Source organism: Corvus brachyrhynchos, unplaced genomic scaffold (assembly GCF_000691975.1).
Source record: "Corvus brachyrhynchos isolate BGI_N302 unplaced genomic scaffold, ASM69197v1 scaffold90, whole genome shotgun sequence".
Lineage (NCBI taxonomy): Eukaryota > Metazoa > Chordata > Aves > Passeriformes > Corvidae > Corvus > Corvus brachyrhynchos.
In genome coordinates, this window is record NW_008236932.1 from 4,755,732 (window position 1) to 4,781,492 (window position 25,761).

At 42.0% G+C, this 25,761-nt stretch overlaps 1 protein-coding gene across 3 annotated transcripts in view; it reads right to left on the reverse strand.

Annotated features, from left to right (window-relative positions):
• LOC108445210 overlaps positions 1-24,473 on the reverse strand; it is a 35,562-nt gene extending 11,089 nt beyond the window's left edge. For 2 of the 3 annotated variants that reach the window (XR_001859978.1, XM_017728342.1), the window contains exon 1: positions 24,370-24,473. Coding sequence is in view for 1 of the 3 variants with exons in the window: in XM_017728342.1 (XP_017583831.1) it covers positions 24,370-24,410 (41 nt within the window). In the remaining 2 variants the exon portion in view is untranslated. Of the gene's footprint in view, positions 1-1,229; positions 13,239-24,369 lie in introns of those variants that run through there. The other variant, XR_001859979.1, reaches the window with a different exon arrangement.
• Positions 24,474-25,761: the final 1,288 nt, after the last annotated feature.

Consider the following 25,761-nt stretch of genomic DNA (forward strand, 5'->3'; position numbering starts at 1 on the left):
GCCAGTGTCATTCCCCTGGAATAGTGATTGTAACTGTCTGATTTGTTTCTGCTGCTATCACCTCAGTAACCATAGGACCAGGTTCCATAGAGGATTGATGCCATACCTCGGCACTTGAAAAGTAGAACTATGCAGGACTTTGAATTGATAGGGAGGGCGTAATTCAGAAGAAAATTGATTCAATAGTTTTACTAGGGAATATACTAATAGAAGGACTGGTGTTCCAAATGCCTAAAGTGAATGGCTCTTAATTTTCCCACTGTTTAAAACAGTGCAACTATAGAATAACTCCTCTGAAACAAAGGTAAAATTAATGTAAAAACAAACTAATACGCATTTGAAAACTGTTCGGGTTTTTTCATCCTCCCCCTATACAAAGAGGCTTTTGATTAGGAGGATTTTAGTTTTATCCGAAAGCATCCAGCCCATATACGCCAAATACAATGATAAGCAAAATACAGTCAGTAGGGACAATAAGGGAGTGTTGTTTCAACATTGGCATACACTGAGAAGGAGAGGAAAGATAACTTCTAAAACAACAGTTTTATTCAACAATGGTGGAAAATATAAACTGAGTTTTGTTTTAAATTAATTGTGAAAATAGCTCAGGATAATGTTACAAATCACAAAAATAGAAAAAGTATGAAAATTACTTCAAGTGGTGATTAGAAATAAAGTAGTATAATTAAAATGTTACATCAAACTATGAAAAATGTTTCTTAAGTTTCTTGTGCTGCTCTATGCCTTATTTTCTTTGCAGATAGGCTTATGATCAAGGCTAGGAAAACAGTAAAGCTCATCATTTTCAGACGTGGTGAAACCTGGTGATTTACATTGGAAGCACTAACAACTCTAGAAAACTGCTGTAGGAGCTGGGTATTCTGCTTTGTATTCTGCAATAGCACAGCATGACATATCTTTCAGCCGATGAACTGAGGTCCCACCAGGACCTCAGTGGACAAGCTCACATTGTGCTTAGCTCCTTGACAATCTCCCAGGTAGAGGTTACCTGGCTACCGTGCCCTCCAGTTTTCCTCTGAAGCAAATTAGCTAGCTCTGTTCACATCAAAGCATGAGGGCAGCTCTGTGGATATCTCACTAGCAGCTCTTCCCAGAAGATAGCACGGACCAGCCTGTACTCTGTAGGTTCTGCTTAGTGTAGTTCTCCAACATTATTGCAAGTAAGCTGACTTTCTTTTTTGTAATACCCCAGAACTTGCAGCACATACCTTAAGATTCATGGAATGAACTCTCCACTCTAGAAGAATGAAACACAAGTTACATGTTACACTTTAATTGGAAAAACACATAAAAATAGCAACTTGTAAGGCCACTCTGTGCTGTGGGTGTACAGAATTTAACACTACAAAGTCACTTGCTACTAAAGCAGGGGTGAAAATATAAAATACCTGCTTGTAATAAATCATTAACAGTTGCTTGGATTTCTGCATCTCCTCTTGGAATTTTAACCCTGGCATGTAGCTACTTCCTTGTGTGAAAAGCCTAATAGGTAGGTTTTCTTGATTCCCAGCACTTCTCTGGGGGTTCCACTCCCCAAGCTTACTTAGCTGCTGTATTTTTTCAATTATCTCATCCAGAGGATTTCCTGTTTCATTAATCAAAAGGGTCATTATTACATTTTCATATGCTGGGGGAGTAGTCTTAATCAGTCTATTTCTCACAGTAACAGACGCGGATTTCACATCAGAGGATCAGCGTCCCCAGTAAAAATTGCTGCTTTCATCCCTTCCTTCTTCATTTGCTGTATACAATCTTACAAGGTGTACCATGGACGCTCAGACCCTGGTTAATTATTTTCTGTGGGGTATTTAATACCACATCCCTGACTAGCTAAGGCTAGCAAATTAGTATCCTATGCATTAGTTCTAAATGCATTCTATTTAAAAAAAGAAAAGGGCTTAGCACCAAAAGTTTCTCCAAATCTCCTGCATCCAAAGTTACGACCAAGAGTTTGAGATCACCTAAAAAAATCATCAGCAAGGGTATCAGCAAAATCAGATCTAATATTAAGTGACAGCACAACAAAGTTCATTGGCAAGATTCACTCTACTACAGTTAAAGCACACCAAGGAAAAAACAAGCAACAACAAAGCCAAATAAAATCCAGGCAAACAAAACAGAAACAAGCCAGGAACTACTTCTGTGTATGTGTGACAAAAGGACAGTGAGGCAAGGAATAAGAGGAATATGGCCTAAAAGTTTAGCAGCACTCAAGAGTACTCTAACTTAACTTTTACCTTAAACCTAAAAATTTAACAAAGGAACAACATTTAACTTATACCTAACTTAACTTATAGTTTACAACTTAACCTTACTTACAGGCCTAACTTACTGAGATTTCAGATTGCAGTGCGGCAGCAGCAACCACAAATGCCTGCTTCTGCAACATGTCCTTGTCTTGTTTGACTAACTGTTTTTCAAAATCTGTATTTTTTCCAACTGCAAGTTTGTATGCAAATAATAGATATCCTACCATGTGTTCAGTATGAATAAGCTGCTCTTTAGAGTATGTCTGAGGAGTTTGCACAAACTCTCCCCAATATTTCAACACCTCCATGGGGTCTTTAGCCTCCCACGGTTTGGGCCCAATACTTTCACAAGCTTCTAGCTTGTCCCACAATGTGCTCCATGGTTCCTGCATCCACTCTGGTCACTCTGCTGGTGGACCACAGTCCGAGGTTCCTTCTTATGGAATATCTCTACCAATGCACTGAGACGTGCTCACAGCAGCAGAAATAGCAAGGATGAACACTCTGTTGTACGGGTATCATCCAGCAACATCACAAACACAAAGGACTAAAGAGTTTTTTCTAACTAAATCTTCACAGCATTTGAGCTGTGTTTACAATATCCACACCATGCCACATTAAGTGTATGACAGCAATCACACTTCAGACACAGAGAAACACTACTAAGCTCCCAAACATTACTGGGTACCTGGACTAAATCTTGACCTCCCATATGCAACACACACACATGGAACAGCATCTCTCAGGGCAGCTACGTGCTTCACGCTCTTGGTGCAGCTCCATGCTTCGCTGACTAAGCCTTGTTCCTTTCTCCCACACATACACAGAGAACAGCAGTGAAACTACGCATTTCGCTCTCTTGGTGCAACCACGCAACCAGCTGATCACAGAACAGCCTCTCCTGAGGCAGCTACACCCCAATGATCAGGCTCTGTTCTTATCTCACACACAAGGAACAGCATCTCTTGGTGCACTTATGTGCCCAAGCTCTTGGTGCAACCACACACCCCACTACTGAAGCCCTGTCCGTGTTTACATCAGTTTCTCTCTTACTCACATTCAAACCTGACTTAGTTTTTCACTCACACACACTCAAAACAGTGTCAGTTTTTGCACTCTGGGCATCCCATCCTCATTGCCAATAATGTTACGGATTCTACAGGATGCCCATGTGCAAAAAATCTGAAACGCAATTGTGATTGCAAAGCAAATTTATTGTATTAGTTGCTGTAGCAAATCATACTGACCCCATGATTCTTGAAAAGCTGCTGAGCAGGGGAAGCAAATGGAGCATGGTGCTCAGGCGGGAAGGGCAGGTAGGCAGGGCACAATGAGGGCATCCCTTGGACTGAAATGGCACTCATTTTATCCTTCTCATCCCTTCACCCCAGAACCAGGCCTTCTATCTCCTCCTCCAGAGTGGAATTTTTCCAGTTACGATGTCATCGCACACGTGGCCAGCACGTAAGATGAGGCCACAATGGCTCACGATACCACCTCCATGCTAACACCAGCTCCATTGTGTATTGTTCCTCTTTCCTAGGTTAATGTCCCATTGATTGACCAATACGTTGTTTCTCTTAAGGGTCAAGTTCCCACCAGTTAAACAATAAGGCTTTCTGCATTGTATGTTCTTCATTATCTGGTCAACGTGCACAGCAGTGGCCCAAACATGGCAGGGCCTTAGACACGATTTCAGTCCCTGACACAACTTGTCACCAAGGAATGGTCTTAGAACGGAAAAGTCTGGGAGAGGGGGATGCGCAGGACCAGATACCTCACAAAGCACCTGCATCTCCTCTTGTGACAGTGTGGAAAGACCAGGCCTCTGTGAGTCAGTCCTGGCAGAGGTTTGCCCCCCCAGCTCAGGGTGACGGTGGCTTTTTGCCCCTGCCAGGGAGGTGTCTCAAGCCACTTGTGTCCCCACTGCTGGGGCTGCAAATCTCCTACCTCAGAACAGGGTTGAAGAGATATCATAGCTGGCACAAGGGAAAAGTTGGGATGTACTCTTAGGGTGGGTGTCCAGCTAGGACTGTGACAATCACGCCATGTACCGGTCTGGGAGCTTTGATATATACCCACTGAAGAAGTTAACTTCATATCCCTTAAAAAAAAAGGAACAAATCAGAAGCATTCTCTTCGAAGGGTGCTGTACAACAGTGCTCAATAGGGTTATACAAATCAAACTGATGAATTCCATAGCTTCACAGGGTTGAAGCAAACTGTGCATTAAGTCCTGGAACTGAAGTCTGCATTAGCTGATATTGTTACCAATGTCAGTGTCTTTTAAAGCCACCTCTCAATTCCCTTCACAACCAGAAAAAAAACCAGCCCTTATGTGTGAAATAACCCTACAGATCTTGCAACACTATTGCATAACCCTATATGGTGACAAAAAGTGTCCTGACTCAAAGATTCAATTCTTTAAAAGGTGTGAGGAAAACTTATGTAGTCTGTTTAGCAGTTTACACCACATTTTCAGACATGTCTAAGAACAGATATTTTATTCAGATAGAGGAATGGGTCCAAAACTGAATGATCAGAGCTGATACATACTGAAAACAGAAAGACTGCTATGGGAAATACATATAACAGAGATACCGAAAGGAAGGAGGCAGTCTGTGAACCAAGAAGTAAAACAGCTGAGATGTGCTCCTTCCTAACTACTAAAATGATGACATTTTTTCTGTAAGAAAACAAGATAGTAAAACTGGTAGAATAGTGGAAAGTTAGGAAAACAAGATGACAACTGACAGTACTGCACACTCGGACAGCACACAGGCATCAAGCCCATCTTTGTATAGCTGCAGTGTTTAAGGCATTGTATTTAGTTTTGATGCATTATTATCATTATAGTCACTTAAATTCTGGTAGTACTTGGATACTGTGTCCTAAAATTAAGTATCTTCTGGCATTTTTTCATCACAAAAAAAGGGGGGAATGACTCAGTGATGCCTTTACTTCAATGATGAAGTTTGCCTGAGAAGCTCCTCCCTCCCTGCTTTTCCTGGCCTGCTGCTTGTCACTCTGGCCTTCCCACATTCTTACTCACTGCCATGCAGCTGTCTGGGGGCTTAAGAAATTATCCTGGTTAAGGACCAACCATTTTTTCCAATCTGAGACACAGATAATTCCAGAAACAAATCTGTTCTCCCTAATTGTTTATGTGTTTACACTTTGCCCCATCATTTTAGTGTCTGAATGCCATGTCATTTGACAAGCCTTACATATGTTCCATCTTGACAGAATTAGGGGATGGAATTCACTAGCCATTACATCTATTATAAGGAAATCAAATATGTGGGGCGGGGGGAATAATTCCCAGTTAATGGATAGTCGCACAGGATGGCCCATGGGCACCAACACAATACAAAAAATAAATACTAATAAAAATAACATCAGTTCTTACTCATCTTTGCCACAAGAAAATAGGAAGTGGATTCAAGTGGCTACCCTGTCTGCTTAAAAAAACAGCTCTCAGGGTTAGGGTACGGTACACATTAACTATAATTGTAGCTACTGCTGAAGACAGTGGTTAGATTATCCAGCTGCCCTACTTCTCTCTCCATTCTTCTGTGCTTGCTGCTCCTCTTCCAACACTATTGGTGCTTGTTTGACCAGCTTGACCACAGAGTTAAGCTGACATAAAACCAGCCCTATCAAATAAGTAAGTGAATGGTTTTATTCTTGTTTGGCTTCCTAGACTGACTCATCTCACCACTTGACTCCTGCAGTGTGTCCCAGTTTTTGTGCGCTGTTTACCCCTCCAAACATGACAGTAGTTCCCTGTCTCAGATGTCAGAAAGCATCAGCATTAGCCAGAATGTGTGTGAACCTGCAAGTATTGGTTTAATTTGTTTGGGTGTGCTAGTATTTGATCTGAGGGTAATAACTTCAAGGGCAGCTATGTGATACTGATGAAGTGTTTTGTTTAATTACTTGGCACAGGGCTTCAGATGACAGACAGGACAGAAACTGAATTCCTGTAAGGTCAGAGAAGCATACTCAGCAATTTCTGCATCAAGCCTGTACCTCCTGCTTGAGCATTTCTGCACTGCTTTTCAACAAACCTCCAATTCTGGAGATGAAGAATCTCTGAGAAAGTGTGATTTCCAGTTATTAATTGGCTTTATTGTTAAAAATTCATGCCTTACTTCAAGCTTGAATTAAACTAGTTTTGACTTCCAGCCAGTGGATCTTCTTGTACTGTTGGTCCCTTGACACAGGTGTCTATTCTGTACAACTGTGGAAACCACACAAGAAAAAGCACTTTTATAAGCACTGTTATCAGTCTTAAATATTGCTGAGAAAATGTACATTCCCAAATATCTTCATACTGTCTCCATCACCTCTTCCTAAGGTCTCTAGAGAGAGCTGTCAGGGAAGACACTTTAAGCATACCCATAGAATTTGTTGCTCTGCAAAGTTCATGCAGTCATACCCACCAAAACCTAGAATGATTTTGTTTTTCTGAGAACAACACACTCAGCTGCATATGTGTTATGTGGGGGTGGGAGGGAGGCTGTGGGGTGAGGTTTAGCCATTATCTGAAGTGCTAGACAGTGGCCACAGCTAGACAAGAAACATCAGGTGATTGTGACCACAGGGTAGGAGTGATACCAAGATGTCTGTTCTTGGATGCTCAAATGATCCGTCAACCTCATCAAGCATACTTACAATCTGGGATGATTTTTCTAAGGTTTGACTGGAAGGAGCATCTGGTTTTATACCTTTCTTGCAGGTGGAAGGTAATATTCTGTTGGATCATCTGGGCATATGTCATCAAAGCAACTCCCTTACAAGGTCAGGGTGGCTTCACTGCATGTTGAGAACACAGGAATAATGAAGTCTAGGTTTGCATTGGCACCCATATAAGCCACCCTGGTTGGTGGTAAATGCTACTCCACTACAACCTCATGTATTGTGAGGGCAAAAGGGCATACTTCTGGATGCCTGCAAGCCTAAGACAGAAGTTTTTTTCTCATAGCATTAAACTTGCATGCACAAAAGCTACCTTCTCAGACTTAGAACTGCAAAAGATATTTGTGACATTCAGTGAGAGAACCCCATAGGAAAACCAGAAAGAAATGCTGTCAAGTGCATTTTTTATAGGTTTAGGTATCAATGAGACTTCACAAATTATTTTGCCCTTAATGCAATGTATATCAAACAGACACTGACTTGGCTCAGTGGGACCATACTATCCCAAAACCTCAGCACCCTCACACACAGGACAAGCCCCTACAGGACAGCAACATTACCCCTAACCAGATCTGAGGCTGCATAGTGCATGTGCTGCAACTCTATGAGGAGGTATGATAACTAATATAATATCTAATAACATTTTATTAAATATAATCATAAAGGAATAATCAATGTCCCCAAAGTTTCCTAGAAAGGAAAATCCTGGAATAATACCTTTCCTGGCTTTCATATTAGGTATGAATTAGTTATGAAATAATCTTCACCATCTTTAAATAATATTGTGTGCTACACAACATTAATAGCACACAGCATGATTTAAAGTTAGTAATAGTAAGGCTTAGTAAGTTTCTAAGATATTCCCAGAATTTAGTCACATGAAAAAAACCAGCTGCCCCATACAGCTGCATGCATGTGTGTCCTCACAACCAGCCATGCTGAGCCTCCTTTTGTGTATTGCTCACTAGCAGCAGCAGCTGGGATGACAATCCTTGCAGGTGTTAAGACACTGAGCAAATTTCATGTTCTGAATTTTTCAGGCCATTAACCTCCAGCTGTCTTGGCTCAGTGGGACATTCTACTACATGAAAACCTCATCACACTCACCAACAGGAGAAGGCCTACTGATGGCTGACCAGCAGCACTGTCCCTAAAGAGGTCTGAGGCTGTACAGTGCATGTGCTGCCGCAAGAAAAATGTCCCTCACAGCCCAATCTTAGCAGGGAAGCTGAGTACTGCCCTCTTCCCTTCCAACTTTGTCCTTTTACAGCAGTGAAGGAAATGATTCCATGAAGAAGGGGCTAAGACCAAATCCAGTTATCTGTTTTCCATGGTGACTTGCATAATCCTTCATCCTTATAGGTACTCTTTATAGTCTTTTAGAGAACAGGGACTGCGCGAGCACTCTGCAAGCCAAAGTCATGGTATATATGTACAATCCATGACAGAACTTAACTGACTACTCCAGGCATGCTGATGACACACAGACTGCACAGCTGTGAAACACAGTGTGCCAACACTCTGTGCAAACTGCTCTTTGGTCTGCTTTTACACATTGTACTGGAAAGTCATGCTGTCAACAAGCAGTGGACCCTTTGTGAGTGGAGGTCAAATAATGACATTTCTGCATGAAAGAGACCTGCCACAAAGTAAGCTTTATCATACTGCTACATTCAAGAGCTGTTCAACTGAAGATTATTGACTGCTAGAGATTTAACTCTGCTACAGTGTCAGAAAAAGCCCTATCAGACTTAGAGTCCCTTATACTGATTCCTGTGATACACTCTGTAGCATTCTGACTTTCTGGACATTTCTTTTTGTTAACAGGTGTTTCAAATGTATCATGCAAGTTTTAATATCATAGATGGGGATTTCATAGATGGGGATTTCAGATTTACTGATTACTTTTGTTTCTCTGTTTTGTCTGCCACATTTTCTAAAACTCCCTTCTTTTCCTGATTTAGACAATGCCTCCTCAAAATCAAAACATCTCCTTGCTGGGTACATTTCCAAGATTAGCCAGTCCTGCTAACTCCCTACCAGTTTCCTGTCAGATTGCCCATGGACTGCAACAGCATTCAGCATGAATTTGTGAGACATAATGTGCATCTGCAAAAAGTGTTCTGTTAATGATACCAGTGGGCTTAATATATGCATACTAGTAAGCAAGGTGCCTATTACCTTTCACTAGTAATCATTCCTCCAATTTCCATTTCTTGCTACCTTTTTTGATCATATTCGACCTAAACTGCAGGCTCTTCTGTGTGGGTTCTTTCCTCTATCTGTTCACTTAAGTGACAATAACAGAATTATGCAGAACGGGTCACAAAATCAGAGGCGGAGCTTCTTATCACCAAGTTTCACATAGCTAAGTACTGAGCAGGAGGGAGTGGATTTTGGCAGGCCGAAGGGAAAAACAAATGGGCTTGTCTTTGTCTTGCATTGTGATAAATCTTCCAGCCATGTAAGTGTCATCTCAAGACCGAGAACCTCAGGATGTGAAAACTAAGTGAAATGTGAGTGTAGACTATGAATCATTGGGAGCTGAGTCATCAACACAAAGAGGTCTGTAACACCAAAAATGTTTCTCTCTTCCAAAAAGGTCCTACTAAGTAAATACTTTAGTATGAAATACTGATCCTTACTAAGAAAAACCAGATTTGCTTATAAGCATATTTGAAGCTGAAGCTCATTCACTCGTGAAGTGCACATTCCTAGCACAGCATAATGGTGCCCTGGTTTATACTCATATCTTCCAACTACCATAACAAGTATCAGTCACAGCAAGGATGTTCATCTTAACAAAGAAAAAAGGAAATTGCTTAATCAATGTAAGACTGGACAAAGCACAATAATGGATGACATGAAGGTCAGACAATGGAGTAGCTGACTTGTTTTTAAGGGTGAATTTTATCTTTGCTTTCTTGTATTTCAGCATCTCTAACATCAGCTGCAGGGAGGGACATAGCTACCCTCAGAAAATTAGCATCAAAACTGAAGAAAGTCTTTGCTGGTTTGATTTTTTTTCCCAGCAGAAACAAAGACTCTATGTTCCCCCTGTATTCCCGTGTTCTGTGTAGTCTTTGAGCTGAGTTGTGTTCTGTGTAAGCTTTGAGCTATGAGTTGCCTCTTTGCTTCTGGACACTTGCCAAAAGAAATTATAAATGGGATTACTTTGTTGCTCAGTCTTGCTCTTGTAGCTCTTAGTAAAGTGTTGAAGGTCCCAAAAGACATGTGACATTGCACGTATTTCAAGGGTGTATCAATCCATCCCAAAAGAACAGAAGGAACCTTTTGACTCACTTCAGTACCTGTTGTCTTACAGGACAGCTTCAAGAATAAAAAAGATGAAGAATTTTTCCATTAAGTAAAAGTTAGATAATTGATTATTATAGTGCAAATGAAGTTCAAATTAGAAAAACAAACAAACAAAAAACCCCAACAAAATACTTCTTTGAACTTAATTTGAAACTGTGGTGTTGCCCATTAATTTCAGTTCATGACACATACTAACAAGGAAATTTCCTTGGCTGAGTCTTGGTGTTAATGAATAACCAATGCATGCCTCTTAACTTTTACAGCTGAGAGTCTCATTCCTGAAAAGGACACCATAGTTTTGAAATAGTTCAATAAAAAAACAGGACACAGGCATGGGATACAGCTTATTGAACAGCCTGAAGTTTTTACATTTTTCTTTCAACTGAAGTACCAAAGACCTATCCTTTCCTGTTTACTTCATGTTAGAGAAACTCATAAGGGCTGTAAACACATCATAAATCTCTGGTGTTTTACCTTGCTTCTCTCTGTTTAATTTATGAAAATACAAATTAAGCATTGTTAAGTTTGCATCACTGTACAGAAATTCTATTTTATACTTTCGCTATTCAAGCAAAAATATTCTCTCAAATAGTAATTCTCTGCTCTTGTCACCCTGCTCAGCAGATGGTAGGGAGATCTGGCTGGACGGAAATTTTAGCTGGACTTCCTCTTAGGCCACACAACACACATTATGAAAACATTCCCTACTTTTCCACTGTCACGCAAAAGCTATAAGCAATGTCATATTAGTTACATAGGAAATCTGACAGTCTCAAAATATCTGACAGTGAGTGAGACACCAAGAGCATGACATGACATATCAACATTGCAGAAGACAACATGTCAAAGCGTCTTGTAACTATGCCCCTGTTCTCCCTGCAGTACTGATGGAACATGCAATTAGGCTCTGGAAATGTAACATCACCTGTGTTACGCAAAACACTTCTTACATGACTGTATCATTCTTACACCTGTACATTATGCAAGAAGCCTTCTCATTCAAATAACTTACTAATTTTATAATTTAACATTGCTGTGTGGCATTGCAGTGAAACTACACATGACGAATGAAATGGATGGACATCAGGAAGTGATGTCAGAATGGGATTATGTGTGGCATGCTGTGAGGATCCAAGCCTTGGTAGTTTCCTGATACTGAGTTTAAGGAAAGGGTGTTTGATTTTTAAGCTTCTTCCTTTATGAACTTGGCTGTTTAGACCTTCCTGAGCAAAAAATGTGCGGCAGTGTGAGCTATTGTGGACCAAGTAGGCCCAGGACAGGAGTTAGGAGTACTAGCAGGAATTACAGATGGAGCATACTAACTAAAGTTGCTCTCTCCTGCTGACTTTCTGTCAAAACAAAAATGACTCCACTACTCAAATAACAGTACAGGTGTCTCCAGATGAGAAAAAGAAATGGGCTTAGACAGTGCTACTGACACAGAACTGAAGGAGGTAAATAAGAGGACACATGAAGGCACTTAAAACATATCTGTGTAAAAATTCATCTCAGATTGAGGGCACTCCCAGCACAAAAGTTCAGATGACATATATAGCAGGGATTGAATATTCGAGTGAAACAGAAGCAAATGCTGCTTGTCACTGCTGCTTGTCACTGCAAGCACAGTCCAGTGGTATTAGGGACACATGACAAACTCTCTTTCACACAGATATTGCCACATGTGAACTTTTTGCAACTGCTACAGCTTCCAGGTGTTTCTTCCACCTTTTCCCTAAGTACAGAGTAATTACTACCTATTGGGACAGTTTCTGCATATAAGCTGTTCCAACTACATTGATGACCCTAAGAATTTGCATCAGCTACCTTTTCCTCTTTTCCATGACTCTAGCTGTTAACATTAAATGTAATGTTTCATCAGGAAACCAGGCAAGATCACTTTAATTAATTTCTGTGGTATAAAAAATCTGACCTTACGTACTACAGCCAAGATAAGAAAGAACTCCAGCATGGAGCATTAATTACCCTTGGAAGGTCTCACTACACCAAATAATTTGCTCAAATACATTCATAAACTGAAACTTGACTTAAAAACATTTTGCAATAATTATGACACTTTTGATCCATGATCCTGAAAGTATTTAATGTTGTAATACATTACTCAAAGTCAGGGTTGGATAAGAATAAGAACTGGCATCAGAAGTGAGAAGACGGCACACAACAGGTAAGGCAAAGCACACTGAATGTTTTTAGTTTTATCTCTGTTTCTTAGGTAACTAACATCTTCAAAATTGCCAGTCCCCGGAGTATATTAGACAGTTTGTGTTAATAAAAGCTTGTGGCTACCATCAGTAACATACATTTTAGAAGAACTGGATCTTTTCCTTAAATCAATCTATCCCTGCTATGAAGTACCCATAGATTCGATTTTCTGTGTGATAGTCTTTTTTTTCCCCTCAAAAAAAAACCCCTTGTCATTAGGTTTTACAGATCATCATAAAGAGAATGCACTGATGCTTACAAACATTTACTAAAGACCATATTTTGGAAAATATTTTATTCAACAATGCTTATAATGTCAGCAATATAACACTTTGGTAAACAATGGACAATGGTTTTTCAGTAGTTAATCTTTTATGGCATTTTAATGCCAGTTCAAAACAAAGCTTCCCTCTGTGGTCCATCAGGTGTGGAAGATGAAACCAAACAGAAGACTAAAGTCTGGATACCAAGTAAAAATGCCCAGAGACTCACATATGTTTTGAAACATGAGATGTAGCTTCCAAAATCCAGCCCGGTCTCATGCCTCTTCCAACAGCTACCAATATTCATTGCTTCTGCTGAGGGAGTAAATAGATAATACCTGTTGGTGTGGCAAAACCTAATGAACAGCGAAAAGTGAAGGGGAAAAAAATAGTCATTATTGGTCCATGTGAGGCTTTCTGACCATCATGCTGCCTTTCAACACCACGAGCTGTTTGAGAGATAGTTAAAAAAGTTCTGAGATTGATCATTATGTCAAAGATTCTGTCTAGTTAGAAAAACTGAGCTCTCCTTGGAGCTACCACTGCTGTTGCAAAGCCTTGAAATATTTAATTGCAGAGCTGTACTCATTCTAGCTCTTAAAAAACGTATGTTTCAGAGCTTATTTTCTTAGAGGCCCTTCTCTACACCAGATATCAGTGCATTCCAAATACCCATTAGTGTGTTATCTGATGTATTATGTCATAGCCTTGCAAAAAACCTGCATTTGTTTTGGACTATAATGTCCAAGAAGCTGTCAACACCTAACATTCTGGAAGTGTTCAGTGAACAGTTAAGCTTATATAAAAAGAATTCACAACCAGCTGTTAGTCTTGTGAGATCATGATGTCACTCCCTGCTCACTGCCCACTGTAGTACAGACTGGAACACTTACCTCATATACAAAGAATTTCTCATTGCAGATTCTCACTTCCTTAGACCCTCCAGCTAGGAGTATTTATTCAAGACCCTCCATTCTAACAATCACAGGGGGCTGCTGATTCCTCTGTCAGAGGGAAAGACCAATTTCATTTTGTTCTTTTTTCTCATTATTTTCTGAAGTGATTGACAGAAAGAGCAAGCCATTCTTCCAGCAGCAGAGATGAAATTAGTCAATGCTCAGACTCGTTCCCCTGCTCTGCCATTTGTAAGCCCCATTTGTAAGCCCCATTTGTAAGCACAGTAGAAACTTCTGAGATAGTATCTGAACTACAGTCCTGTCATTAAGCTGGTAGTTAACTGCCTTTCAGATCTGGAAGATACTACTACTTGTCAAACCTAGCATGCAGAACATCAACAATTTGGCTTCATTTCAGCTCAGACCAGAAGATGTTGAGTCACACTGTGATAAGAAAGCATCCAGAAGAATTGTCAAAAATCTCTGAAAACCCCATTTATTCAGGAAAACTGCTCCACCATAGTTACAATAGCTAAAAAATTCAGACAGTTTCTAGGTACACCTGTCCTTCTTTTCACTCTAACGCCAGAAATATCTTCCTGTAGTTCCTGCATGAAAGAACTACTCTCTCTTCTCTATTATTTAGTGCCTATCAATGTCATTCAAGCCATTAAGAACAGGCTACAACAATGTATTCTCCCTGTTCAGGAGACTAACAAAAACTTCACCTCATGGGATATAATGCTTCCTACCACTGTCAGCATCTCCTTGTTTCTGTTACAGTTTTATATCCTGATTAATGTAGTTTGCCAGGTATAACTGAAGTGCCATTGTGAAAAATTACCAAACAGCAGCCTAAGTCCAGATATGTGGAGACACAAATCATATTACTGTGTATTTACCACAGTTATTTTTCATTTCATGTGCAAAAATGTTCAGTAGAAAAAACCTCCATATTTTAACCCATATGTAAGCCTCACAAGTAAAAAAGCATCATACGTCACTCAAGCAAACAGATTTTTACTAAACTTTTACATTAGAATGCAACACTTGATAAGCTGAGCCTCACAGATTTGCCTTAGCATCTGAGGTATCAGGCTACCTCAGTCTACAAATACATCACAAATTATTTGACTTAACAAATTATAATTTCAACTATATTATTCAAAATTTATTTATTTGCTATTTATTAAAAAAACCCAGCCACATCAGCAATTAATACTGTGACCAGTGCTGAAGCACTTCGCTTCTCCATGCCCAAATCCCAGGACACTTTGTTCAAGATGACTGCCCAAGATGTTAGAGCAGTTTTATTTAGCCATAGACCTATCCCAGAGAGAACTATTCAAGCCATTTACAAATACTTACTGAAGTCAAGAGAATAAAAAACTGCAGCTTATCAGCAGCCTCATGTCAGTATTTTGAATAGCCTGACTGTTGCCTTTTTTTATTAAGAATTTAATTAATAACTAAATTTCACAGTTCTGGATACACAGGAGAAAAACAAACATAAACGCCTCAGATCCATCATCAAATGAGCTCACAGAAAATAACGACCACTACAAATACATAGCAAGTGCAGAAAATATGCATGAAACAATGCCTGAGAGCCTTGGTTGGCGTAATAAGCACACTGAGACTTGGAAAACTGTCTGCAGCAAAGAGAACACAGATTGTACTGACTACCACCCAGTAACACAAGCAAATTTTGTGTTCATCTTTGTTCCTTCCGCAGTTTTCTGTTTGGTTTCCTCCACCTACACACAATATCTAGTTTCAGACAATTCTTGTTAGATTTGGTATATCACTAAGGACATTTGGACCTCTGTATTTCACAGCATTGTAATCTTACTATAATTCACAGATTCTATAAAACTTCAAAATACAGTCCCTGCTTTCCTCCTGTTGCCTTGGCTGTATGTTGTAGTAAGATCTCACTAACATACACATAGTATGGTGTTCCTTCTACCTCTTCAGCCACTCTGCTGTCAGCATGTTGCCTCCTTTCTCTTTTCAACCCTTCACCTTTCCTCTACTGGCAGCATGGGTGAAAGATGAGCTGTTTTTCAGAAGGTATGGATGTCCCATCCCTGGAAGTGTTCAAGGCCAGGTTGGATGGGGCTTTGAGCAACCTAGTCTAGCGGAAGTCAGATATGCCCATAGCAGGGCGGTGGACTAGAGAATCTTCTAAGGTTGGACTGGAGGATCTTTAAGGTCACAAACCATTCTGTGACTCTCTGCTGCAGGTATCACAAAGTCCTGCAACATGAATTCTCCACTCACACATCACAGTGGAGCAAGCTCCAACTGAGCTTGCAGAGGAAATGTTAAACATATAGTTTCCCACCAATGATCCAGATGAAGTGACGGCTTGTGTTATTAAGCATTGGGGGCAGGTAGTCTACTGATTAGGACTGAGAGCTGCAGCATTTAATGGACAACAGTATTTCAGATTTGTGTCTCTATGTGAGGTGCTGCCCTTAAGCATTATATGTTTGCATTATATATTTCCATTAGGTAGCATGTATTTTGCCATAACTTGGCAAAAGTTTCAGAAGCTGCTTTGAAGACAGCATAGATAGCAACAGCAGCATGACAACAGCAACCCAATGCAGTAAGGAAGACATGGATGTTGAGTTCTTTTTAATGTCAGATGCTCACTGCAGAATGGTGTTTCTAGGCCAGAAATGCAACCCAGGATTGCTGGGAGTAATCCACCCAACTTTACACTTTGCACATGTCTGAGTTCAGAGAGAGGCTTGATAGCTAAGGGAAGAGTAATGCCCGTCCCCAGTCTGAGCAATGAAATACACTGAGCAGACCTCCAGGCACTGAAATACAGAGCACCTATACTGACTGCAAGGAGCCTGACACTAAACACCTTGAATTAAACAATGTGTGTTTCTCCCTGGTGATTAAAAACACACATCACCATTGAAAGGTCAAAATTTTTACAAGCTTCCTACCTGTGCAGAACAGAAGGGACTTGCTACTCCTGTTCAGATTTAGACTCAGGTCACCATAATTAACTGTCCCAGGAACTGTTCGATTCGTCAAATATTGCTGCAGTTGTCTCGGACAGGTAAGTGTAAAGGTATGTCGTGTTTCTTTTTACTTATTGACCTATACATTTACGACAAAAAAATTACTTTTTTCCCCCCTAAGAGAAATGCTAATCTTTTGTCATCATATTCCTACCAGCAATGCTTAAAATGTCCTATAAAACAACACATACTGAATAAGCAGTCAGTAGAAATCATAACAACAATGACTACACTGCATCTTTTTCTAAGTCACTGAAAACATACAAGGTTGGTATGCTTCAGACACCAGAATGAGAGGTATCATAGTTAAGACTACTCCTTCTCTGTGATAAATGAACTAAGAAATTTGAATTGAAAGAATTGCATTCGTACCTTCTCTCTTAGTAACGAATGCTTCAGCCTGGCTAGGGTTCTGACTGTCTGAAAATTTGTTTACTATCAGACCTCCAAACTAGACAGAAGTGGAAGATCAGCAGAAAGATCTGTTGTATTAGTCACAGCATGTCCTAGCACACAAGCAGTTTGGGACAGTAGTGAGAATTCTAAAGAAATTTTTATAGCAACTGATATTTTGGCTTTGATATGACTGCAATACTGTCAGATCTCAAAATTAATTTGTGCACTTAAAAGAAGATAGTATTGTACTGAGCTCTTGTAAACTGCTGGTTCAAATGTCTTCTCCCACTATTGTCTACAGTTTTGATCAGGATGGTCAGATGAGGAGTGCCATGGGGAAAATCCTCTCTCAAACATGAAAATTAAGAGCCCTCACAAAATTATGACAAGGTTGGCAATGCCCATATAACGTGCCTGAAATGCTGATGCTTCTGCAGCACTTCCAGTGTAGTAATTCTGGATGTGCATGCCTATGGAGTTGCAAGAAAAAACAAGCCCATAAATTAGGGCTAAGCTCTTTCTAAGGCTATATACAAGTTACTACTCAGTACTCAATGCCTTTCTTTTCTAAGGTTTATAGCATCCTTGCAAGCCGTCACATAAAAAACTGTACGCGTGCTGTTGCCACACATCTAAAATGAAACCAGTGGTCCATGAGCCACACTCAGGAAAGAGGAAAACAATCACAATTTTCACACTTACGTATTTATGGTAACAATATACACTTCAGAATTGCCCTTCAGCTCTAAGACTTAAATTGATAATACACTCAGTAAGTACTATCTCTGTACGGCAGGAGAATTAAATTAGACTTAGACAGAAAAAAGATCTGTGAAGACAGAGCATAAAAATATGTATCACAGGTTCCACGCTTCATAAAACAAGAGATTAAAAGCCTATTAAACAGAAATTAGTGTCAAGGAGAGAGAATGCCCTGACCATCTTATCAATGATCATCACTGGTCATCACTGAACCTTGGAAGAGGCAATGATGACACTCTTGATATCTTGTTTAGTGTTTCATTAGTTAGACTTGTCAACAAACTGAAACATTTCCTCAATAGCCACTCATATCTATCATATTTTTAACAGTTTAATCTGCCCCTCCCCTCTGACTTCACTGAGAAACACTAAAACCAATATAGCTATTTTGCCTCGTACTTTTCAGTGAAACTATGCTCAAATGCTAAGTCTCAGTTAGCCAAAAGGTAGATATTCTCCAAGGAAGTGTTTTATGCTTTCATAAGTTTCTATAGCTAGCATACCTGTGGCAAAGTATTATACTACCTTATCCCACCACAGAATGTCTTAGACCAATTTACAAAATGAACAATAGCAAAGCTCTAATCTCAAAGATACCATGGGATAAAAACATCTCGCTCATGTTATTTAAGTTTTTATGTGTCTCCAGGGTTGTCTATGGCTAGCACATCTTCATGAGGTCACTTTTAAATGGGTTTCCTCCACAACACAAATGGCCCAGGACTGGAGTCACCTTCTAGCGTCACTCACTATGATGCCTACTCTGGTTTGTATAACATACGGTTTACAAATGTGTTTCAAAAAGCATGCTTAATATTACAATGGTATTACTCACTTACTTGAACTTCTTTCAGGGCTTAGTTGAGGTACATGTGACAGAAGTATTCTTCATACCAAAAAAAAAGGTAAAAACCTGATACTTCCTTCTCAGGATTTGCAAAAACAATGCACAAATCTTTAGTGCCATATGCCAACAACTACATACCATACATACATGGTTATTCTAGCAAGATGGCATGATAATTTGCAGTATTTGGGAACTGCTAAACAAAAACATTTAATTTCACAAAATTTCTGTGGCAGCATAATCATTTAGTCTTCACAAACTTCCTTTTTATTTTCCCTTAAAAGCAAGTAAATAAAACAGCAAAGAAAATACATCAAAATTCCATTAAAGCATTGCACTTTTATTTCAGGGGCTATCACTAAAGACAATTCCCCTTATGAGATTTTTCCATTCTGACAAATGTGCTTTTTCTTTGGGCTGATACAAAGACCCCTTGCATGGAGATACCTGGAGATCTGAAACCCTTCATTTTCAGTCCCTATGGGATTTTTCTGCCTACACTTTGCTCTTGCAAGAGGAAGCCTAGATGTGTGACAATGACAGCCCCTAGTGGAGCTCAATTATATCCACAGCAGCCTTTCACAAAACCTCTTCCACAACCACTGCTGGATTTGCAATACATGGAAGTGCATTTTTCTACAAACGTTGATGAATGAATATGGCCATGTTTCTTCATTTTTCATGCACTCTAGCTAGAAATTAACTATGTGCCCTGTTTCATCAAGTTTTTTATTTTTCTCTCATCACCATTTCTTGACTTAGCAATTATATTTTCCAGTTACTTTTTTTCTGAAATGAAAGTCAGCATAAGGTTTTATTGCTTTTATCATTACACTAATTCACAAGTGAAAAAAAAATCTATTTATTCTTTGCTCTCACTGGAAGTGTCACAGCATTACTTACTGGCAGACACTTACTCAGATGCTCTGAGATAGTTTCTAGATAACTGAAGGGGAATTAGAGCCTTTGACAGCAAGCGCAGCTCTTGCCGGGTCGTGGAAGCCTCCATTTCTCATCCAGCTGAGTCTCCTTGTCCTGCTCTGGTGGTAGGACACACGCTGTCTCCCAGAGACTGATGGTCTTCTCCTTGAGTCTGTCCCCCAAGAAGAGAGCTCAGCAACCTCGTGTCTGCAGTAGGGTTTGCTCCCAGAGAAAAGGACCCAAGTCAGTGTCAGAGTTCGGCAGGTGGAAGAGGGGCTGTGGATGCATTGCTCGTACAGGGCGAGGAGATGGTCTCTCCAGTGCTTCACCTCCCTGAGAGCATCCCTGTGTCCCTACAGGCTACCACATGTGGAGCACATCTCCAGGCTGCATCAGGTTTTTGGGCAGGGCTGTTCCACATCCAGGCTCATGTAGCACAGCTGGAGAGCTAGGTGAGCCCTATCATCTGCTGAGTGGGGCATCACAGGTAAACCAGGGGGAGGAGAAGGAGCCATGTTTGCCTTAAATAGCACCAGGGTGACTGGGCAGAGAGGAGAGGTATCACAGTCTAGAGATGTCTACAGTCTCCAGGTGCTGCTGTGGGAGTTCTAATCCTGGGGCAGCACACGGACATTCTTTTGGGTGCTAGGCAGGTCCAGACAGGGGAGCTGGAGTGGACACAGCAAAGGCAGTTTCTAGAGCTTCTCCAGCAGTGACACCAGGAGGACCTGGATCTCCTCATACACACCAATAGGTAGCATGCTTTGGCCTGTGCTCCCCTCCTCTGTAAGGTCCTTGCCTACACCTCTGTTCATTTTCTCTGGGGTGGAAGTGCTGGGGTGCTTCCCCAGTCCATCCTTGGGGTAGGCAGGCACAGAAGCCACATCGGCGTTGCCCTGATGGGGGCAAGAACAGCCCCACAGGTAAGCCAGGGTCCAACTCTGAGTGGAGGAGGAGGAGGGGCCAGTCCCACTGCCAGAACATCCCCAGAGTGCTGGGTATGGCCATGAAAGCAACACTTTTTTCCTGCTGTGACCTCTTGGGTAGGAGCCAGATGAAGGTGGTAGAGAACACTGATGGGCAGCAGCAGGTAGGCCTGTGGGACAAGAAGGAGCAGTTGGCAGCTCAGCCCCTATTGCAGAGCCAGGATGCAACATAGCTGCGTCCCAGGAGCAGGATGCCTTGCTGCTTAAAGGTACATTTCACCAAAATGGGTTTCATTCCAATGGGACCTATGGATATTGTCTGTGAGACATTAGACAAGTACAATCACAGTGTAGACTCTCAGCTCTGCTAATAAGTTCATTAGAACAAGTCAGTCCAGCTGAGTCTGGCAAAGCTGTCTCCCTACTTCACAAAAGTGTCTTGGGAATGAGCAGAGGGTGGTGATCACATACACATGCAGTTTTCCATGCATGGAGTTTGGACAAGAGAGGGCATTATCCCACCTCACGTCGATACCATCTTGCTACTGCCTCTTCCAGAGCAGAGGGACATAGAGGAGGAATGGAGCTGATTCCAGGAGGTGATTGCAAAACTGAGGCTGAGCAAGCAGATTCAGCTGCTGAAGCAGATGCACCCACACTATGTTGTCTGCCTGAATCAGCTCTCCTGTGTGGGTATGTGGCATGTGTCTTGCCCACTGGAGGTCCCTGGCCTGGAGCCTGTGAATGGCATCTGTCACTCCTCTGTGTCCAAACCCAGGAGCACTGAAGGGCAATGGTGGAGCAAGTCAAAGCAGAATTGCAGCAGCACTCATTGGAGGAGCACTGACCATTCATGATGCAGCAGCTTTCCACAAAAGTAAGAAGAGCTGGAGAGGGCAAAGTGGAGGTGGGGCAGATGTTTTTTGTATGTGCTGTGAGTCTGAGCAGTGGTGTGTGGTGAAGGAAAGAGCTGAGTGCTGGGCTGCAGACATCTTCATCTGCCCTCTGCCTCCTTCATCCCACTCCCTTGCATGGGGAATTGCGATCCAACAGACCCTCTGGCGCACAAGTGACAAAGGCTGCTGTGTATGTGCATATGCATCCTTGTTCTCAAGGAAGCAGAGCTCTCCACACAGGGTGCTGGTGAAGTGCCATGGGCTGGAAACAGCCTCTTGATGTTGCTTGGGGTTTAGTTACAGTGATGGGTGAAAGGAGAAAAAGCCTACAGAACACGGGACTTAGGGCATCCTCTTCGCTTCTCTTGCAATGCTCTCCAGAGTGCTTTGCTGGAGGAGCACAAGTTGATGGTGCAGAAGTTCTTGGAGGAGTGAGGGAAGCTGGTGGTCACATGGGCTGAATTTCACACCCAGGAGTGGCTGCTGAAGGAGTGGCATGAAATGGAACAATCTCAGCAGATGGGCTCCAACATGATGAAATTCCACTGCAGTGGAGCCCCTTCCTGTGGCCTCAAGCACAGCCTGGCAGGCTCAGGGATGGATCCTGCACACAGGGGAAAGCACTGCCTTCAGGTATTTAAGAGGCATCACTTGGGATGGTGAAAACCAGGCTGTTCCAGGCATGGCCTCCACCAGCCTGTCTTAGATGTCACCTGTCTTTCTCCTGTGCCTGTGAAGAGTTTTGGGCAGCCAGAGCAGGCAAAGATGCCTCTGATGTATCTCTAGTGAGGTGAAACCCCCAAGATGGGCTAAGAAAAACCTCCCTGTGCCTTGGGAATGTGTCCAAAGTCAGTTCTACTCCTGCCTGGGACTGCCCAGAGCAGATATGTGGCATAGACATTGCAGCAGAGCTGCCTTTTAAAGGGCTATCAGGATGGAAAATAACCATCCAGGCTGAGTTTTTCTGCTGCTGACAAACTGTCAGGCTTTGAGCTTGTTTTAGGGTGTGGAAAATGGTGAGAGGCTCCATCCTTTCGGTGAAGGAGTGTGTGTGTGTCTGTACAATTGTAGTTCTGCCAGCCCTGGCCCCCCACCCACTGTTCCAAGTACCTGGTGGTGTTGCTCTGCACCCCAAACTGGCCCACCATGAGAAGTTCAGCAGATTGCGTTCATGACTTGGGAACTCATAAGTGAGACAGTGTCCAAGACAGGGCAGGTAATGCATTGGTTTCCCCCATGCCCATCTTAGGAGCAGGCAGGGCTGAAGTTGTGGGGCTGTGAGCCGAGAGCCAAGGAGGAGTAGCTGGAAATGGACAGGGAATCAGATGGATGAGTCCTGGCATGAGCTGATGCAGTAGAAGGAGGTGAACAGGGCAAAGCATCTAGCAGTGGGAGGAGGACATTCAGAGCATGACTGAGGTAAGCAGAGCGTCTGCTCTGCAATTCATACATGTACAGAGGCCATGACCATAGCTGCGGCTTCACGCCTCTCCTGAAGTTGTGAACACTAATCCTGACCCTGAAGGGAAATAAGGGGATGCAGAAATGTGCCTTGCCACAGGGCAGCAAGAGTCGCTGTCCCCTGCCTCACTAGCCACTCTGTCTTGCAGCACTTATCCCAGGAAGGGGAGCAAGTCCTGCAGGAAGCATGCAGGATGGAGTCTGAACACGAGGAAGGCTGCAGGCCATGCAGTGGCACTGTAGGAACTGAGGTGGCACAAAGAGCATCTGCACCAGGCAAATAGCCCCTCACCTTTCCTCCTCAGCCTGGGGCCTCTGTGCCAAGGGCCTGAACCTTTGCCAACAGCTACTCTTTCTCCTGGGGATGGGGTAGGATCATCTAAGCATAGGTAAAACATGAATTTCTCTATATTCCAACTGGAGAGGATCACTTCTGAAGTATTGTAACTGGAAGTTTGTGGGTTTTGTATTGTGCCTACTTGGCCTAACAATTCATCTCCTAATTCATAGAGAGCAGAATAGAAATATATTATAAATATAAAAATACCAAGAAAACCATAAATTACTGGCTTTTGGAATTTTCATAGGAACAACTGTCTAGGAAACACTGGCCATATGCCTGTGACTGAGCTAAACCCATTCTCACAGTTTAAAAAATTAAAAATAATTTCATAGCAGTAAAAAAAGCATCTGTCATACGCTTTTTACTTAACTTTTTCACTCACTGGAATGTACAAATACTGATGGGATTCCTGGAACCAGCGTGAAAAGTGTAAGTTTTGTTTTCCACAGGGAAAACCTACCCTCATCTGGAACTCAACCTGCAATGAGTTCTCAGAGGAGATGCATTTTTCCAGACTCCTCAAACTATTATAGCAACTGGCTGAGTGCACCTGCTGCAGCATTGGCAAGGGTTTTCGCACTTCTGATGTGTTCTCTGTGGGTATCCACATCTACAGTAAAAGGAGGAGAAGGCAGGGACAGATAGTAAAATGGCTTTGTGGTGCCAACGACGGTAAGGTGTCATTTCAGCAAGCAGAATTGTCTGGCCTAGTTACGGGCTGGGATGTGTGTAGAGCTGGATGCTGTGAGGTAGGGGAGGGGAGATGGGGCCTTTGCACAGCTACTCCTGAAATTTTTGTCGTTCCAGCGATTAGTCAAGAGTCTGGGCACTGCAGAAATCTGACACCGAACTGCCTTCTGAGAAACACAACGATTTGTTCAACAGACAGCAGCTTGTGAGAGCAATTTAGGCAGCCATTAAAAGCAAAATTTAAAAAAAAAATTAAGTATAATCTCGTTCTATTTCTGTTCCGCAAGTAACAGGAGCAGGTCAGCCTTTTCAGATACTACCCCTTTAAAAACTAACCCGGTCCCGTTCTTTTAACTCCTTCTCCCATGCAAGCTGCTACCGGGGAAACAGAAGTTACTTAACTGCTTTTACTTACGCATTTACTGCTTTAAAAGTATTTTCAGCTTTGAAAATCATGTAAGCGTCCCAATCGGCTAACTCCTGAGGATTCCTCCTTGCTCACGCAGCTAACGCTCACCTCCTGACGGACGGGCGGGAGGCGGGAGCAGCGGCAGCCAGGCACAGACGATCCCTCGGGGAGACAGCCAATCAGAGGGGCGAGATCGCCGTCCCGGGCGGGCGGCGCGGAGGCGCCGCGGTGCTGAGGGAGGGGAGGCGGTGGCGCCGTGAGGGGCTGAGGTGGGTTGCCGTGGTTGGTTCCTGTCCGTACGTCTGTTTAAAAACATTTGACGCTGGCAGAAGTACCTCATCCTGCATATTTCGCTTACTGAAAGCGATGTTCTCTCGAGTCCTTGGAGAATGAAACAGGGTCATATCCTTTTACAGATGGATGGGGTTTTTTTGTTTTTCCTTAAAAAACTTGGAAGAATTCCTTGTAGCCCCACGGAGTAGTATTTGTAGGTCCCACTTTTTCAGTTTTAAACTGGAAAGTTGGGACGTACCCGGATGTGGTGGTTTTGGTGTTTACTGATTGACACCACCTTTAAAAACTAGTGGTGCCTGGAGTGACTGCTGGGCAGTTGACCACTTCTAGCTGTGTTAATTCAAATTCTATCACTGAGAGTAATAGTTGCAATTCTACAGGTGATACACATCAGTTCTGCTAAGGTGCAGTTCTATCCACCGCTCTCCAGCATTTAAGGTGCAGGTCCATTCCTCCTTACAAACGCATCCCGGCTCGCTCTACTCTCCCACACCAAATCTGTTGGATGTAGATCTGATGGAGGGTCCAGCAGGCTGTCCAAAGGGTTTTCTTTAGCATCTTGTGATTTTGGTCCGCTGTTTGGTACTGTCCACACTCCTTCCATCAGAAAGTTCCCGTCTACTTTGTTCTCAATATGATTTTGTATACCTTATTCCGTGTTCTGTTTATTTGCCTGAACCTACCTTTTTATCTCTCCTGTACTTCTTTTCTTTGCCCAGACTCCTTGCAAGTAAGCAACTGTGTCCTAGTTATTTTTTCTTCCACCGATTCCAATTGTGTTACATCCATACCTGAATTTGGTATTTCCAAATTTGTTAGGTAGGCAATTTTAGCCTGATGTCGTGATACTTACTGGTACATATGTGAAGATTGTTTTCTGTCAAAAGTTTCCCTTATGGCCCTACAATTAATTTTGGTTGCATTTCAATCACATCATACACTTTCTGATAGAATTATCTTAATTTATCTTTGACTCTTTTACCTATATTTAATTAAGAAAAAGTACTGTCTTACCTTATGCAGATCCCAGCTACAATATATCCTGTTTTGCATTCATAGTGTATCTCTGGCCTTGTGCAGTTTCTGCCTCTCTTCTGGTTCCCC